At 41.1% G+C, this 18,335-nt stretch overlaps 1 protein-coding gene across 3 annotated transcripts; it reads left to right on the forward strand.

Annotated features, from left to right (window-relative positions):
- GTF2A2 (general transcription factor IIA subunit 2) lies at window positions 1-16,842 on the forward strand. 3 transcript variants are annotated; one of them, XM_070421651.1, is made up of 6 exons: window positions 1-120; window positions 2,500-2,552; window positions 11,594-11,712; window positions 12,622-12,726; window positions 13,607-13,733; window positions 16,547-16,842. In XM_070421651.1, the coding sequence occupies exons 3-6, from the start codon at window positions 11,641-11,643 to the stop codon at window positions 16,570-16,572; spliced, it is 330 nt and encodes a 109-aa protein (XP_070277752.1). In that variant the 5' UTR covers window positions 1-120; window positions 2,500-2,552; window positions 11,594-11,640; the 3' UTR covers window positions 16,573-16,842. The 3 variants fall into 3 exon arrangements, with proteins under 3 accessions (XP_070277752.1, XP_070277750.1, XP_070277751.1); XM_070421649.1 differs by lacking the exon at window positions 2,500-2,552; XM_070421650.1 differs by lacking the exon at window positions 1-120 and having other exon boundaries at window positions 2,544-2,632.
- The last annotated feature ends 1,493 nt before the right edge of the window (window positions 16,843-18,335 follow it).

Raw genomic sequence — 18,335 nt, forward strand, 5'->3', positions numbered from 1 at the left:
CCTAGCTGTGCGGTTTCTGCGGCTGCCAAAGAGGTGCTGGGGAGGAGGTGGTAGGAACCTCCCGGGCTCCTGGCGGTGCTGGTTCTGTCCGCTCCGCGGCGGGAAGCGCCTTCCGCACAGGTACGAGTGAGCCCTGCCCCGCTCCCAGTGCCGGGGCTGCCGTCGGTCGGGTCTTTTCCGAGGGCTGCATGGACGGGGAGGCCCTTCGCTCCCGAGTCCCGGGTCGACCTGTTACCGACTTCAGTGCCGGGATGGCCCCTTGGCCGGGACCCGGGAGGAAGGCGGCGGAGGCTTGTTCTCCCCGGGCGCCCGCCGAAAGGCGCTAAGGGAGGCCTGCGCCCGGCCCCGCGCCCAGCTGTGGCCAGGTGGGCCAGGTGGGCCAGGTGACTGTCTGCAGCACCCAGGCTTTGGGGTGGGGGCCGAAGCCGGGAGCGCGCTCCCTCATTCTTGTGCTGCTGCGCTCGTGTGAAGTCCGCCTCCCGACTTCATGCGAACTTCGGCAAAGGAGTGAATTTAACTGGATGGTTTGATCAAGGACGAGGACTTTGAGTTACTTCCAAATGAGGGGCCTTCTAATTTAATTTTCCTTAAACTGCAAATGTAAGAGTGTAGATTTATATAGCTGATAACATAACTAAAATATCTCAACATTGCAGAGGAGTTTTTAAGATCTAAAATCATTAATGCAAGTAATGGTATATATTGTAGAAATGATCACCACCGTATTTTAATTTTGTTTTTCTTTGTGATGAATTTTAAGATCTCTCTTAGCAACTTTCAAATATGCAATACAGTATTCTTAACTAGTCGGCATGCTATATGTCAGTGATTTTCAACCGGTGTGCCGCAATATTTTAGTAATTAGTTTATGTGTGCCCTGAGATGAAAAGGGTTGAAAATCGCTGCTGTATATTATATCCCCAGGACTTTATAAATGGAAGTTTGTAACCTTAGGACAATTCCCCGCCCCCCGACCATCACTCTGTTGTGTGTATCTGAGCTTAGTTTGCTTGTTTTGGGGTTTTAGATTCTATATATAAGTGAGATCATATGTCTCTCTCTGACTTATTTCACTTAGCATAACGCCCTCAGGGTCCATCATGTTGTCGCAGATGGCAAGGTTTTAGTCTTATGTTATGGCTGAATAGTAAGCATTTTATTGTGTATACTGCAGGACCTCAAATAAAATCGTTTGATTATAATGTTGGTGAAAAAAAATGATTCCAGGCCAACACCACTATTTGTGTGGAATTTGCATGTTCTCCCCATGTCTGCATGCATTTCTCCAGGTGCTCAGGTTTCCTCCCTCATCCCACAGATGTGCACGTTAGGTGAATTGGCCTGTCTACATTGTCCCAATCTGAGTGTCTGTATGTGAGATTGCACCCTACGTGGAAGGGTGTCCTGTCCAGGGTGGGTTCCCACTTTGCACCCCAAGCTGCTGGGATAGGCTCTTGCCACCTGTGAACTGGTGATGTTTTGTGACTAGAAATAGCCGTTGCGTCTTTTCTAATGCCAATACTGTACAGTTTGATTACGATTGATTTGTAATATAGATCAAGAAGCTTGATGCCTTCAGCTCTTTTTCAAGATTGTTTTTATAATTTTCTTGTAATTACAGTTAACATACAATAATATATTAGTTTCAGGTCTATAACATAGTGATTAGACACATAACTTAAAAAGTTATCACCTCAGTAAGTCTAGTGCTCATATGACGCCATACATAGCTATTACAATATTATTGGCTATATTTCACATAATGTACTTTACATCCATCCCCATGACTATTTTTATAACTGGTAATCTGTACGTTTTAATCCCTTCACATTTTTTACTCAGCCCTCTAACCCCTCTCCCATCTGGCAACTTTCAGTACGCTGTATGAATCTGTTTCTGTTTTGTTTGTTCATTTGTTTTTTAGAATCCACATATAAGTGAAATTAAATGGTATTTGTCTTTCTCTGTCGGACTTATTTCACTTAGCACAATACCCTATAGGTCCATCCATGTTGTTGCAAATGGCAAGATTTCTTTCTTTTTTTTTTTTTTTTTTTGATGTCAGAGAGGAAGGGAGAAGGAAAGAGAGATAGAAACATCGATGATGAGAGAGAATCATTGATTGACTGTCTCCTGCATGCCCCCCACTGGGGATCAAGCCCGCAACCTGGGCATATGCCCTGACCAGGAATCGAACCGGCGACCTCTTGGTTCCTGGGTCGACGCTCAACCGCTGAGCTACACCCGGCTGGGCAAGATTTCATTTTTTATGGCTGAGTAATACTCCATTGTACGTATATATGTATACATCTTCTTTACCCATTTGTCTATTGATGGACACTTAGGTTGCTTCCATATCTTGGCTATTGTAAATAATGCTGCAGTGAACATAGGGATGCATGAATCTTTTTGAATTGGTGTTTTGTATTTTTTTTATATATATAAATACTCAGAAGTGGAATTGCTGGGTCATATGGTTTTTCTATTTAATTTTTTTAGGAACTTCCATACTGTTTTTCATAGTGGCTGTACCAGTTTACTATCTACCAACAGTAAGCGAGGATTTCTTTTTCTTCACATCCTCACCAACACTTGTTATTTGTTGATTTATTGGTGATAGCCGTTCTGACAGGTGAGGAGTAATACCTCATTGTGGTTTTAGTTTGTATTTCCCTGATGATCAGTAATGCTGGGCATCTTTGCATATGTCTATTGGTCATATGTACATCCTCTTTGGAGAAATGTCTATTCAGGTTCTCCGCTCATTTTTAATTGGATTATTTGGGTTTGGGGTGTGAAGTTGCATAAGCTCCTTATGTTTTGTTGTTTTTTTTTTATTAACCCCTTTTAGCAGCGGTACTCAACCTGTGGGTCGCGACCCCTTTGGCGGTCGAACAACCCTTTCACAGGGGTCGCCTAAGACCATCCTGCGTATCAGATATTTACATTACGATTCATAACAGTAGCAGCATTACAGTTATGAAGTAGCAACAAAAATAATTTTATGGTTGGGTCACAACATGAGGAACTGTATTTAAAGGGCCAGAAGGTTGAGAACCACTGCCTTATAGGATGTATAATTGGCAAATATTTTCTCCTTTTCATGTTGCCTTTTCATTTTGTTGATGGTATCCTTTTCTATACAAAAACTCTTCAGGCTGATGTAGTCCCATTTCTTTTTTTTTTTTTTTTCTTTTGTTTCCCTTGCACAAGGACACATATCCAAAAAAGAAAAAAACATTACTAAGAGTGATGCCAAAGAGTTTACTGCCTGTGTTTTTTTTCTAGGAGTTTTTGATTCATTTTAAGTTTATTCTTATATATGGTGTAAGAAAGTGATCCAGTTTCATTCTTTTGCATGTATCTGTCCAGTTTTACCAACATTTATTGACAAGACTGTCTTTATACCATTGTATATTCTTGCCTCTCTGTCATAGAGTAATTGACCATATAGGTTTGGGTTTATTCCTGAGATCTTGATTTCTGTTTCATCTGTGGCAGCAATTTCAACCTTTTTCATCTCATGGCACACATAAACGAATTAGTAAAATTCAGTAGCACACCAAAAATATATATATTTTTTTACTGATCTAACCAAAAAAACATAGGCGTAATTTTTATTCATTCACACCAGACAGCTATTGTGTTGACGGTTGTCGTTTTTTTTGTTTTTTGTTTTTTTTTTTACTTGACAATCTAAGAGAAGAGATGTCAGTGCCCCTAACTAAATAGTCAGGTATTGCATGTTTTAATAATTCTTGTGACACACCAGTTAAAAATCGCAGTTCTAGATGCCTGGTTAATTTCAGTGAACAGAGTAGAGGTGGGAGTTGATTTTTAAATATGACAGTTTAGGCCTCCTTAAGTAAGTGCTATACTTGAAGGAATTAAGAGAACTAAGTGTATACCGGGATGTTCCAGGTAGAAAGAACAGCCTTTACATAGACTGGAACGTGTCTGTTGTGGTCCAAGAACAGGGAATCCCATGTGTCTGAGAAGGGTTTGAGAACAAGGGAGAGATGGTAGATGAACTCAGAGAGATAATAGGTAGCCAGGTTATTGTAAGGACTAGTGAAATGGAAGCTATTGGAGGTTTTGAGCAGAGAAGAGTTTTTTTCTAACCTATATTTTCAAAGATCACCTGGCTGCTGAGTTGGAATTAGAGTATAGGCGACAAGCATGGAAGCAGGGATACCAGTTAGGAACCTATGTCAGTAATCCAAATGACAGACGATAATGGCACACACCAGGATGATAACAATGGAAATGGTTGGATTCTGAATGCATTTTGAAAGAGTTTACAGGATTTACTAGGAATTGAACTTGGAGATGAGCTTGGGGGGAGGAAGATGTAACTTCAAAGGTTTTTGCCTAAATATGGAGTTATATAACCTGAGATGGGAAAGACAATAAGGAAAGATGTTGAGTAGGCAGTTGGCTTCAGCAGTTAGTTCAAGGGTAAGGTCTGTGCTAATAAGTGAATTTGGGAATTATCAGCAACTAGTGGCCCAGTGCATGGAATTCGTGCACGGGGGTGAGGGGTTGTCCCTCAGCCCGGCCTGCACCCTCTTCAATCTGGGACCACTCGGGGAATGTCCGACTGCCGGTTTAGGGGATCAGGCCTAAACCGGCAGTCGGACATCCCTCTTGCAATCTGGAACCGCTGGCTCCTAACCGCTCACCTGCCTGCCTATCTGATCTCCCCTAACCACTCTGCCTGCTGGCCTGCTCGCCCCCATCTGTCCCTCCCATGCCGGCCCAATTGCCAACTGCCCCCCCTTGCCGGCCTGCTTACCCCCCAACTATCCCCTTATGCCTGCCCGATTGCCCCCAACTGCCTCCCCTTGCTGGCCTACTTGCCCCCAACTGCCCCCCCACCAACCTGCTCGCCCACAACTGCCCACCTCTGCCAGCCTTCTCGCCCCCAACTGCCCTCCCCTGCCAGCCTGATCGCCCCTAACCACCTCTGCCTCAGCCCCGCCACCATGGCTTTGTCTGGAAGGATGTCCAGAAGGTCTCCCGGTCTAATTAGCATATTACCCTTTTATTAGTATGGATAGTGTTTAAAACCATGAGACTGAATGTTATCACCAAGGAATGAACATAGAAAGCAGCAGAGAACCAAGGATGGTATCTTGGGAAAATAAGTGTTCAGGGAGAAAGAGGATCAACCAACAATATTGAGAAGGATGAACCAGTGAATTTAAGGGAACAAACAACCCAAAAAGGAGGGTGTCCCCGAAGTTAAGCCAAGATCCATTATCAAAGAAGAGGGAGTAATCACTGTGTCAGATACTAAAGTCCAGTGAAGACTGAGATGAGGATTAGCTTTAGCATTGCCATTGATGGCTATCACCATCTGTTTCATTTGAGTGCTGGAGGCAAAAACCCATGAGGGGAGTTTAAGAGCAAATGGGAGAAAAGGAGTGAGAGACAGTGATACAGACAATTCTCATGTTTTGCTGCAAAGAATAGAGAAATAAGAGGATGGCTGATGAGGGAAGTGGGCTGAGGAAGTACCCACCTGTTTGTTGATGGGAATGGTTCATAAAGATGGGAGATTTGATGGTGAGGGAGAGAAGGAATGATTGTATTGTTGGAACAATATCCTTGAGTGTTGGGTAGGTCCTAGAAGGGATAGGACCTGATGCAATGGTAGAAGGACTGTATTTAGACAACAGTATGGATCAGTGGTCACCAACCTTTCGGACCACACGGACCACCAGTGGTCTACAGACCACCGGTTGGCAACCCCTGGTATGGATAGTTCGACTATTAGTGAAAGGCAGGTAGGCAAAGTATATGGATATAGGTATTGGTAGGTGATTAGATGTAGTTTTGAGAGTCCAAAAGTTTTCATTGCTTCAGTTTCCTCAGTAAAGTAGAAGTCTTTGAATCCCACTTAAATACATTTATAATATTTGATATTAGCATTTTGACATATGACCAAGTTTATTCAGACTAACAAATACAGAGGTTGGCAAAAGTAGGTTTACACACTACAGGTAAACAACACAATAATCTTACCTAATAATAGACAAACATGTAAATTGACCATCCCTCCGCTATGCTCACCAGCCAATCAGGAGAGTATGCAAATTAGCCCAACAAAGATGGTGGTTAATTTGCATACGTAGCGCGAAGCGGCGGAGCGAAGACTGAAGGCTCCAGCCGGAGTGAAGGCCTGGGTCCTGGGTGCCAGAGGAAAACCGGTGCCAGCAGCCAGGGGAAGGGAAGGCCTATTGCACGAATCTCTTCATGCAGCGGGCTTCTAGTCTACACTAGTAAAAGAGAAACATGGTAATTAGCGTACGACCGCTACCCTTTTCATTGGCTAATCAGTGAGTATATGCAAATTAACTGTCAGCCAAGATGGCGGCCGGCAGCCAGGCAGCTGGAAGCGAACATGAGGCTTACTTGCTGCAGTGAAGGAGGACTCCAATGTTCCCCGCCTGCCTTGCCAGCCTCTGAGCTGGCAGTTTGAAACTTTGTAACAAATATAGAAGCTAAAAAAAAAAAAACCCGGGATCTCAGAGCTGGAGTTATATATTGTTTCGATTATAGAACGCAAACAAACCAGCGGAAGCCTCAGAGCTAGAGCCAGAGCTAAAGCTGGCCCAGAATAAAATAAAAAAGAGAGAAAAGAAAGAAGCGGTTGGGAGCTGTGGGGGGCTGTTTCTGTTTCCCGTGACCCGCATGGGAAAACGACAGGTTCTTGAGCAGAGGAGCTGGGGATTAAGAAATTAAAGAAAGACCAAGATGCAGAAATAGATTTTAAGCTGGGGCCAAGTGGGCGCCATCCTCTCTGATGGAGAGGTGGCAAAGCGGCTAAGCTACACAGCAGGTTTATTTTAAAGGCCTAGATTTACATATTTAGTTCCGCCCCTGCCTGATTAACATGTCCAGCCTTATTGGGGAAGCATGTTCCCAGGGCGTGGCTCTGCCTAAGCTCCGAGTTCAGCTGACTATAATTATAAGAAAATGCCTAGGTGCCTCCCAGGCGGCCCTCTACAGGGAGCTTCAGTCAACAACCACCAGCCTGAAAGCAGCCCCCAGCCCCTCACCCAGACTGGCCAGGCACCCCAGTGGGGACCCCCACCCTGAAGGGTGTGTGACCAGCTGCAAACAGCCATCATACCCTCATCCAGGCTGGCCAGGCACCCCAGTGGGGACCCCCACCCTGAACCAGGACACCCTTCAGGGCAAACCAGCTGGCCCTCAGGCCTCTATCCTATATAGTAAAAGGGTAATATGCCTCCCAGCACTGGGATCAGCGGAGCCTCGAGGCCTCCTGGCACCGGATCAGCGTGACAGGGGGCAGCGCCCAAACCCCCTGATCGCCCTGCGACTCTGTGTGTGACAGGGTACGGCGCCCCAACCCCCTCCCCCCCACAGGCCCTGCTCTGTGTGTGACAGGGTAGAGCCATAACCTCCCCATTGGCCCTGTCCTGAGTGTGACAGTGGCGGCACCCCAACCCCCTGATCGGCCCTGCTCTGCGGGTGATAGAGGGCGGTGCCCCAACCCCCTGATCCGCCCTGCTCTGTGTGTGATGGGGCGGTGCCCTAACTCCCCTATCGGCCCTACTCTGTGAGTTACAGGGGGGAGCTCCCCAACCCCCTGATGGGCCCTGCTCTGTTCATGACAGGGGGCAGCGCCCAACCCCCTGATTGGCCCTGCTCTGTGCGTGACAGGGTACGGAGCCCCAACCCCCCTGATGGGCCCTGCTCTGTGCGTGACGGGGTGGCGCCGCAACCTCCCCATCGACCCTGCCTTGAGTGTGACGGGGTGGCGCCCCAACCCCCTGATCGGCCCTGCTCTGTGCGTGACAGGGGGGAGCTCCCCAACCCCCTGATAGGTCCTGCTCAGTGCATGACAGGGGGGAGCTCCCCAACCCCCTGATCGGCCCTGCTCTGTGCATGACGGGGCAGCGCCCAACCCCCTGATTGGCCCTGCTCTGTGCGTGACAGGGTACGGAGCCCCAACACCCCTGATGGGCCCGGCTCTGTGCGTGACGGGGTGGCGCCGCAACCTCCCCATTGACCCTGCCTTGAGTGTGACGGGGCGGTGCCCCAACCCCCCAATCGGCCCTACCCTGAGCGTGACTGAGGGTGGCATCGCAACCTCCCAATCCGCCCTGCTCTGTGCATGACAGGGGGTGGCGCCCCAACTCCCCAATCAGCCCTGCTCTGAGCCCGACCAGGGGCTGCACCTAGGGATTGGGCCTGCCCTCTGCCACCCAGGAGCAGGCCTAAGCCAGCAAGTCGTTATCTCCCGAGGGGTCCCAGACTGCGAGAGGGCACAGGCCGGGCTGAGGGACCCCTCCCCCCCCCCCCCCCCCCAGTGCACAAATTTTTGTGCACCGGGCCTCTAGTTAATAAATAATGATACAAGAATAAACGGTGTTTCACATACTCACAACCTTAAACCTACTTTTGCTGACCCTGTATATTGAATACATACTGCATTGTTCTAGATGGTAAATATATAACTTCATGGAAAATCTATGTTAGTGGATGGAAACAGAATAAGCATATAAAATGTCAGCCTCAATAGATATGAGTAAGAATAAAATAGCATAAGGGGGCAGGGAGACAATCCTTCAGTTGGTCACAGAAGTCCTTTCTGATGAAGTGACATTTGGGGCAGCAATCTGAATCAAATGAGGGAGTGAACTATGCAAGAACCTGAGAATACCGCTCAAAGCAAAGAGAACAGCTAGTGCAAAGGTCCTAAAGGAGGAACATCTTCTATTGAAGAACAATAGAAGGGACAGCCTGGAGCCAGTGAATGAGGAAGTGGAAAAAGAAAAGTTCAGAGAGTTAGTAGTGGAGGGCCCAGATCATGTAGGTTTTGCTATCCATTAAAAGAACTTTTTTACTGTGAGATAAGATGCTGGCATTGGGATTTTTGAGTAAATGAGTGATGTGGTTTGATTTATGACTTAAAAGGCTCAGTGTGGCTGCTCTGGCGGTGGGAGGTGGGGTAAGCAAGGGTAGGAACAGGGAGACTCCTTCCTGGGCTATGACAGTAATCATAGTGACAGATGATGGTGACTTAGTGCTAGGGGTGGAGACGGTGAAAGTTGTCAGGTTCTGGCTATATTTAGAAGGAAGTACTGAAAGGATTTGCTGACATGGGATTCAGAGAAAGAGGGAAGTTAACGTGGATTACATATAGCAACAAGGGGAAACTAAGGCAGTAAATCGAAGAGAAGACATAAGAAGCCTTCACATACTTAGAAGTTGGGTTGCTGAGGAGAAACCAGCAAAAGAAAACTAGAAATACACAGTATCCAGTGAAGTGGGGGGAGAGAAGTGTCTGTGGGATCCCTTCCCTCCCCCCCCCCCAAAAAAAAACACACAAAGCAAAGGCTTCAAGAAGGCAGAAATGACCTAGTATATCAAATGCTCACATGGTGTGTGATGTGAAGATTGATAATTGGCCATTTCTGCTAAGTTCTGCCTGATGATTAGTCCTTGATTGTATCTCCTCCTGTCCATCTCTAAACTGAAAGTTCCATGAGGTCAGGGGTACTATACCAGACATGCAGTAGAAGCTCAGTAAAAATTTGTTAAATCTATACTACTGCCACCTTCTTGGAGTCCTCATCCCTCATTCCTTTCTTTTTTTTTTGATTCTCACCTGGGGATATTTTTTTCATTGATTTTTTTTTTAGAGAGAGAGAGTGGAGGGGAGGAAGGAGAGGAAAGAGTGGGGAGGGGATGGAAGAGAAGGGAGAGAGAAAGAGAAATATTGATGTGAGAGAGAAACATTGATGTGAGAGAGACACATTGATTGGTTGCCTCCTGTTCATACCCTGACTGGGACCAGAGATGGAGCCTGCAACCGAAATACATGCCCTTGACGTACCCTCAGGTCTATGGGCTGATGCTCTTACCACTGAGCAACTGGCCAGGGCCCCTCATCTCTTTCTAATCTTGTACTTAGGTACATTCTTCATATGGCTGCCAAATTGCATGCCCTTTCCTGCCTACATGCTTTAGTAGCTCCCCATTACCTTCACTAAGAAGCTCTGCACTTCTCCAGATAGAACAAATCCATCCATGCCATCTTTTTCAAATTCATCTTTTACCACTTCATACCTGTACCCTAATAATACAGAACAATTTATAGTTCTCTTTAAAAAATATTATTTTATCCCTCTCTGGTTTTAATTATTCTATTCTTTTAGCCTAATGGTCGGCAAACTCATTAGTCAACAGAGCCAAATTGCTGGAAGCTGGTCCATCCTTCCTGCTTGACACAGTCGCTGCAGGGAAGAAACATCTGCACAGCATATGTTTCAAGGGACCTGGCGTATATGGCATACTGTTCTTAATATGTTTGCTCCCCTTAGGGCCACGTGTTTTAACCAAGGTCACCTCTCCGAGAAAGGTTGTTTCCCCAGGTGGGGATTTTTCCCTGAGGTTAGGGAGGGGATATAACCCCTTAACTAAGTGCCAGGCGGGTAGTTAATTACTTTAACTACAAACAATCACCCTTAAGCTACATAATCTTTACTCCCTGGAATGGAGATAAGAAACGCCCTAACCTTTGCAATAGAAATTGACAGGATTAAAATCGACTGGTATAAATACAGATGTAACCAGACAATAAGCATCAGATCCTAATCAGATACTAACCGGAACTTGGCTGGAGATCCTGGCTAGAGGTCCTGACTAGGCTGCTGATCAACTGAAGGCTGTCTCCGTGTCATTCCTTCTTCGCCGACTCTGTCCACACCTTTGGGGACCCCTGGACCTGCTGGGGTTGGACCCCAGCACCAAATATCAACAGTACAATGATTGAAATTTCTTTTGAGAGCCAAATTTTTTAAACTTAAACTATATAGGTAGGTACAATGTTATTAACTTAATTAGGGTACTCCTAAGGCTTAGGAAGAGCCACACTCAAGGGGCCAAAGAGCCGCACGTGGCTTGCGAGCTGCAGTTTGCCGACCTAGGATGACTTTCCTCCTTTGCTTGGCTAAACACTAGCTTGAAGAATCAGGAAGCTTTTGTGAACCAACTCATTCAGTCCACAGTCAGACTCCATAATACACTGTATATCTGTATCACAGTTCTTACTCTCTTTTGAATTTAACTTTTTTATATGTCTGTTAGAGTATAATTTTTAGGGTCAGGAATGTATATTTATCTTCCTCTCCCTAGTACCTATTACAGACTATCTCTTCTTGGTACGTGCTCTATAAATATCAAATTTTAAGAGAACAGGAAAATGAAGGGGAAGGAATGCAAATGTGACCTGAATATTGTCTGAATCAGTGACTTGACAGTAAGGAGAAAGAATGGTGTGTGGTAAATTCTAGGCTAAGTCAAAAGGTAAAGTTTTGAAAGAAATGATAAAGATGTACATTTTAATTGTAATATCTATACTTTGTATAAAGGAATATAAATGCCTATGTCAACATAATTAGAAAAATCATTTTTAACTATTCCTTGTAATTCTAAAATTATTATATAGTAATTTGCAATTACTAAGAGTTCTGATCGTATATGTTAGAATGTATAGACTTTGCATACATAATTTGTAGTGTTTTCTCTTTTTAATACTTTTATATTAAATTTTTAGGACATCAATGCAAGACTGAATAAGAAAAAGTTCCTTCCTCCTAAGCCATGGCATATCAGTTATACAGAAATACCACTTTGGGAAACAGTCTTCAGGAAAGCCTCGATGAGCTTATACAGGTAAGAGACTAAAAATCAGCATTTTTATTTGAAGGGATCTATAATAATTCTTGTTATAGTCCTTATTCCAGGCAAAGAGGTTAAATATTTTAGATTATTTGGCCCAGTAAATCAGTATTCAGATTAATAATCTCAAATTCCTGTGCATTTACACCATCCTACTATGGATCATAAATGTAATGATGATTGAATGATATAGTTGCATATATCTGAATTTTCAAATATTTTTGTTAAACTTAAAGATTAGTGTGTTGGTTTTCTTCTCATATGTATAAGAAAGACATATTTTATGTAGCTTTAAGGTAAATTTGAACAATCTTTTTTTTTTTTTTTTTTTTTTTTTTTACAGAGAGGAAGAGAGAGGGATAGAGAGTTAGAAACATAGATGAGAGAAACCTGGGAACCTTCAGTCTGCAGGCCGACGCTCTATCCACTGAGCCAAACTGGTCAGGGCAAAGTTTTTTGAGATTTGAATTTTAATTTTAACAGAATTTTTTATACTAATCTCTCTAAGAACATTAAGTATTTCCATTTGCTTTTATATATTTAATGAGCTTTATTAGATTTTTTAAAATGTATTATTGGTCCTATATTTTTTATTTAAATGAAGCACGATTTCTTCAGTTTATCAAATGCCTCTTTCCAGATACTATAAGGAATGATAGTCAAAGTTTTGTCCAGGCATTGTAACATCACTGCATTTTTTCTTTTCAAAATTATATTGTGTCAAGATAATGCAAGAAAATATTGTCAAGCTAATTGCCTAATTGTCAGTTATGGCAAAGGAAGATAAGGGGTGTGAGCTTAGAGGCTCTGGTTAGCCTCAGTGAAATTTTTTCATGATAATTCGTGTTTTTGTTTATTTTGTCTTTAATGCTCTTCTGATGTATGACCTTTACTTTTCCTCAGTCTCAACAGATCACTCCCCAACTTGCCCTTCAAGTGCTACTTCAGTTTGATAAGGCTATAAATTCAGCATTGGCTCAAAGGGTCAGGAACAGAGTCAATTTCAGGGTAAGGATATTTTTTCCAAAACCTAGTAGCCTGAACCAGTGGTTGTTACAACAGTGTTTTTTAGGACCCCTACATACTTATTAGTCATGAAAGGAAGAAATGGCTCAATCAAATTTTGGAGCATGTTTTATAATAACAAAATTATACTTTTACTTAGTACCTTGATACTAAAGTTTATCTACTTAATGTGAGATACAAAGTTTATTTTAGATTTTTCTTATTTCATTCTTTCACAAATTAACCTATGTATGTTTGGCTACCTTCCTTGAAGAATTAGTGAGATTTCAAATGCCTAAAATATTTTCTGCAGGTTTGAAGGTGACAGAGTAATCCATTAAGGTTGTGTTTTTCAAACTCCTGCTCCTAAAAAAAAAAAACCTCATTAGAAGAATGTCAGTTACACAGGACAATAATATTGTAGTCTTAGTGGCTAATACAGTAATTCCCTGAGCTAAGTCACAGGATTAAAATTAATGTTTTGTACAGTTGTGGAGAATTAACATATATGTTCTTTTAAACCATATTTACATAAAAATTCAAATGAACTTTCATAATTTAGCCACATGAGGGCAGTAGAAATACAGATTCAAATTTTCTAAGAGTTCAAGTAGGCAATACAGCTTTCTTCAGATTTCAGGTGAGCAATTTACAGACTTACAATGCTGAAAATAGTCTGCCAACAGAAAATTTAAACTCTTCCCTTAGCAAATTTATCTAGGGATTTTTTTTTAATTGTTAGGATGAAAATTAAGGAAAATATTAAGCAAGGTAAATATTAAAGAATTACACTATTTTAAGAATTTTGTACTTGGTGGCTGAGTCTCAAATTGCTTTGGAGGAAAAATGACTTCATATTATGTCTAAATGTTTTGTTTTAAAGGGCTCTCTAAATACATACAGATTCTGCGATAATGTGTGGACTTTTGTATTGAATGATGTTGAATTCAGAGAGGTGACAGAACTTATTAAAGTGGATAAAGTGAAAATTGTAGCCTGTGATGGTAAAAGTAAGTGTTCACCTAATTACTGTGAAAGCAAAGCTACTTGAAATCTTGTTTTATGAGTCTTTAGAAAGTCTTCATCTGAAACTTAGATGGAAAACTATCAGTGATTCACTCCTAGAAAGAGACTTGGGCTTCTCAGCTAGATTCTGAATTCCAGATCTCAAACTGACTTTAGTATAGATATTTCATGTGACACATAGATGACTTCAAGATTGAGTTAGGGGTATGGGCGGATTTCAGCTACAGATTTGAAGTATTTATCAGGCTTTTTCACCACCACCTATTTTTTTAAGGAAGCATTTAATTTTGACAATTTAGCCTGTGGTTTCTGTGTTGCTGGCTAACTGTACATTTTATATTTAAAAAATGGTTATTTAAGATTTCAATTAACCATAAGAACTTTATCCATTATAATAGTAAGTATCCATTTCTAATCTGTGCTGGTGTATTTTCCACAGCCAACCAAGGGACTTGTTCAGGTCCTTCAATGTTTCAAAAAGTATACATCTTTGCTTTCTGTTTCATGATTAGTTTTCCTTTTGGCTAATTGTATTTTAAATATATACTTAATTTTACTTTATCATCTGAACCATTTGTTTAAAGCAGCTATTCCTGAAATTAAGTAGAGAAGACTGTCCAAGAAGGGGAGTTTTAAAAAGCAAGAGACCTCAGAAGGAAGGTAGGGGAGGGGGGAGTAAGGGGAGAGATCAACCAAAGAATTTGTATGCATGCTTATAAGCAGTGGACACAGACACCAGAGTGGGGTGGGGGGAGAGCAATTAGGGGGTAAGGACACATGTAATACATTAATCAATAAAGAAAGGAGGGAAAAAGGCAAGAGAAAGATAAATATATAGAAAGTAACACTACATTTCTCAGGTTATGGGTTGGTGTTTTTTGTTCTGTATATTTGAGGTTTTTAAAGAAATAATCACTAAAAAAAATGTAGAGGCAACAAAAGCATACAGAAGAAAAACATTTGTAACAACATTTGATGTTATCTGAAAATAACATTTTTAATGTTTTCTTGTATAACCTAGTCTTGTATTTTACAGTAATATACATATGCATGTATACACATGTGCAAATCATTTTCAAACATAATTGGTAACGCTTCTCTTAAACCTGGTTTTTAATGGCTGCATGAAATTACACCTTTAGCCCTTTTGAAAGAAATGGTCTCTTCCAGATGTCAGAAAGCCTCTGAAACCAGCAATGTTACAATGACTTGTACCTTTCTAGCCAATTATGAACTTTAAAAGCATGACTTTTTAATATAGTCATTAAATACATCTTTTTTGTCATTTCAGCAAGGAACAATGTTATTTTATATTTACCAGATCACAAGATAACATTTCTATACAGTGGGGCCTTGACTTACAAGTTTAATTCGTTCCGTGACGGAGCTCGTAACTCAGATTACTCATATGTCAAATCAATTGTGAACGAGTGAGACACGTGATGCTGGGCTGATGATGTGGCGTTCACTGTGACGTTCGCTGTGCCAACTAGCGGTGGGGTATCTGAAGCTGGCTTGTATCTCGAAAAACTCTTTAGTCGGGACACTTGTAAGTCAAAGCCCCACTGTACTTCAGATAATGTATATTTTTGTTCACATTTTTATAATTTAGGCTAATAGTATAGCATTTTCATAACCTTTAAAGTTTTTAAGTTTTTACTAGAATTTAGGCAATAATTTATAACTCCTAGACCTATCTAAATGAGGTAGCCCAGTACTGTTCTGTAAAACTTTTGTACTGATGGAAATGATCATTGTCTGCAATTTTGTTAGGGCAATTAAGAAATCTAACGCTTTAATTTTTATTTAACTTCATTTGTTAACTTTAAGTAATTTGAATAACTGTATGTGGCTAGCCAGTGGCTATCGTATTGGACAGCACAGATGTAGACTAGTAAAGTGTCATTTTAAATCATTGGAAACAGAGAAGAACCACAAAGTCAGTAAAGAAGGCCTCTGAGTAAACGTACATATTTTACTCACAGGGGCTCCCAGTTTCTGGTGGTCTTCAAGTATGTTACTCTTGTTTAAAGATACAAGTTACCTGTTTTTTTTCAAACTTAACTGGATGAAAAGAAGCAGATCAGCCTCATCTATTGCAGTGGCTCCTGAGGAGCTTGCCCTTCTGCAACACATTGTAGTAATCTTCCAAGGAAACCTTGTTGAGCATTAAGAGAAGCTTGGGTTGTGTGCCATTAGTCTGTGTCAGCAGAAAAGAATACAATTTTAGAAATTTTCTTTCCAAAATTAAAGCAAATGGTCTGGCATTCAGAAGTTGAAGTTTAAGTAATTAAGAAAATTCCTTTCCTTAGGTATCAAATATATATGGTGCTACTATGAAATAAGCTCATTTTTCCTACAAGTCAGCTTTCTGAAATAAAGTTACGTTCCTGACAGAACAGCAGAAAAAAGTGATGGTGGCTAGAATTTTGGTCTGTTTCTCACCAGGAAATAAGTTATATAATTCTCTTCTGATTATATGTGATAGCCCTTGTGGTTTAAAATTTTGGGATAGTAGAGAACCTGGAAGAAAAAATATATGGTTGTTAGCAGTTAATAAATCAAATGTAGTATGTGGGTTTTCTCTAGCATAATATGGAGAGCTAAGCATTGTGTTTTACCTCTGTCTTAAAGGGAAAGTTATTTTAAGTCCTCTAGGTATTCTCATGGTCAGCTTCCCCTCTTCTTCCCCACCCCTCAAACCATCATCACCATTAGTTCCTGTTTTATTTTTAAGATATTATTTTAAAAATTAAATTGCTCCTTGAACTTACTCTTTCTCTCCTCTATTTCCTAGATACTGGCTCCAATACTACAGAATGAATAGAAAAGTGGCTTTTTTATGCCGTCTTCTGTTATTATTCATCACTTTTTAAAGAGAAGCATAGAAGAGACTTTATTTATTCTAGCATTGCAGAAATGACTACACTGTGCTATACTATCAGAGAATCCAGTAGCAAGATGCTTGTAACTCTGTAGCCTCTTACATTACCTTTATTCTACAGCATGAAGAAACAGACTTTTTTTTAATGACAAATCAAACGTCGTTGCCTTCCTAATAATATTCTTTAATAAATTCATTTTAAAACTCAATGTGGGTAATAACTGGTAGAGCTATTAAGCTAGAAATATGAAGATCAATAAAGTCAGGTTTTATAATTGTAACAGCTGATAAAAGCATCAGCAGGAGCAAAACCAAATTCTGGATTGGAATTGTACTTTTCTAAAAGTACAAAACCAAGAGTAATCACTATAAAAAAAAATACTAAGTACAACTGAATTAAGAAAAGTTAATCGTTAGCTTCCATAGCCAAAACAAAACCAAGAAACTTACTTCCAAACATAAAATAGTCTCCACAAGACATGTAAATTATTTCTTGAACTGGCCATATTGGTCAAGTTATATACATTTTTAACTGATCGACATTTTGCCAGGTATTGGACTTAATAAGAAGGGGGAAAGTTTCTCTTGTTTGTCAACCTAGGACTATATAAATGAAGAATGTGGCATTTCTGAAATATCACAGAGGGAGAATGTTGCACAAGGTAGCTGAGCAACTAGAATTTAGAACTGCCTACAGGTGAATCAAGATCAACTATTTTTTTTCATTGTTTGTTTTTTGGATCAACTGTTTTTAATAAGGACCCAGCCCTATTTAATACTTATAGTAGACTATTGACAGCCCCCCATCCTGTAGTGAACCCCAATTCAACCCTACTTAAATGTGCTGAAGCTACCACGTAGAGATGAAAACTCACTTTTCTCCAGCTGAGAATCATAGCAGTAATCTTCAGCAAAATGACTTTTCATAAACCTGTTAAAATGTTAAATAGTTCTTTATAGTAGACATAGTCCCCTATTTTCAGCTGTAGAAGCATGCTCTGTAATAGATGTGTGTTCTTTCTATTTTTTATTTATTTTTTAATTCATTCCAGAGAGAGAGAAACCTTGATGTGACAGAAAAACATTTATCGGTTGCCTCCTGCACACACCCAAACTGGGGATCAAACCTGCAACCTGGATATGTGCCTGACCAGGAACTGAACCTACCAACTCTTCGGTGTACTGGATAACCAACTGGGCCACACCAGCCAGGACAATAGATGTTATTTTTAAGCAACCAATGCTCAAATCTGATCCATATAGCAGCACAGAAATAAGACTATTTGTAAGATAGTAGCCAACATTACATTATTTGGGTCAGACCAAGTGCTATGTATCTTAGATATATTCTCCTGGATAATCCTCACAACCCTGAAAGAACTTTGTTCCCTCTTTACAGATTTAGAAATTGAAACTTAAATTACAAAAGGTTACAATAATTAGGATTTTCTTGAATGCAATTGGTCAAAATCTAGGTCTTTTACTTTGGAGGTTCACCATCGAATTTAGGAGATAGGTATGTTATAGTAAACTTAAAATTCCTATTTCTTAATAAGTGATGGTTTAAACTTTTCCATTATTAATAGTCACTGAGATCTTATAGAAGTATAGGGCTGGAGTTTGTATTCCTGTTTGGGGATTTAAAATCCTGTGAATGATGTTTGTAGATTGTGCTTACAATCTATTGACAATCTCAGCTGGG

The sequence above is a fragment of the Myotis yumanensis genome, unplaced genomic scaffold, assembly GCF_028538775.1.
Source record: "Myotis yumanensis isolate MYYU_CA2020_CCGP unplaced genomic scaffold, mMyoYum1.0.hap1 SCAF_1, whole genome shotgun sequence".
Taxonomy (NCBI): domain Eukaryota; kingdom Metazoa; phylum Chordata; class Mammalia; order Chiroptera; family Vespertilionidae; genus Myotis; species Myotis yumanensis.

What these genes read in the sequence shown, in the direction of transcription:
- GTF2A2 (XM_070421651.1), top strand. Translation starts at nt 11,641, where the DNA reads ATGGCATATCAGTTATACAGAAATACCACTTTGGGAAACAGTCTTCAG. An exon ending in GCCTCGATGAGCTTATACAG is followed by an intron (nt 11,713 to 12,621) that starts GTAAGAGACTAA and finishes ACTTTTCCTCAG; the next exon opens with TCTCAACAGATCACTCCCCA. An exon ending in GGAACAGAGTCAATTTCAGG is followed by an intron (nt 12,727 to 13,606) that starts GTAAGGATATTT and finishes TTTGTTTTAAAG; the next exon opens with GGCTCTCTAAATACATACAG.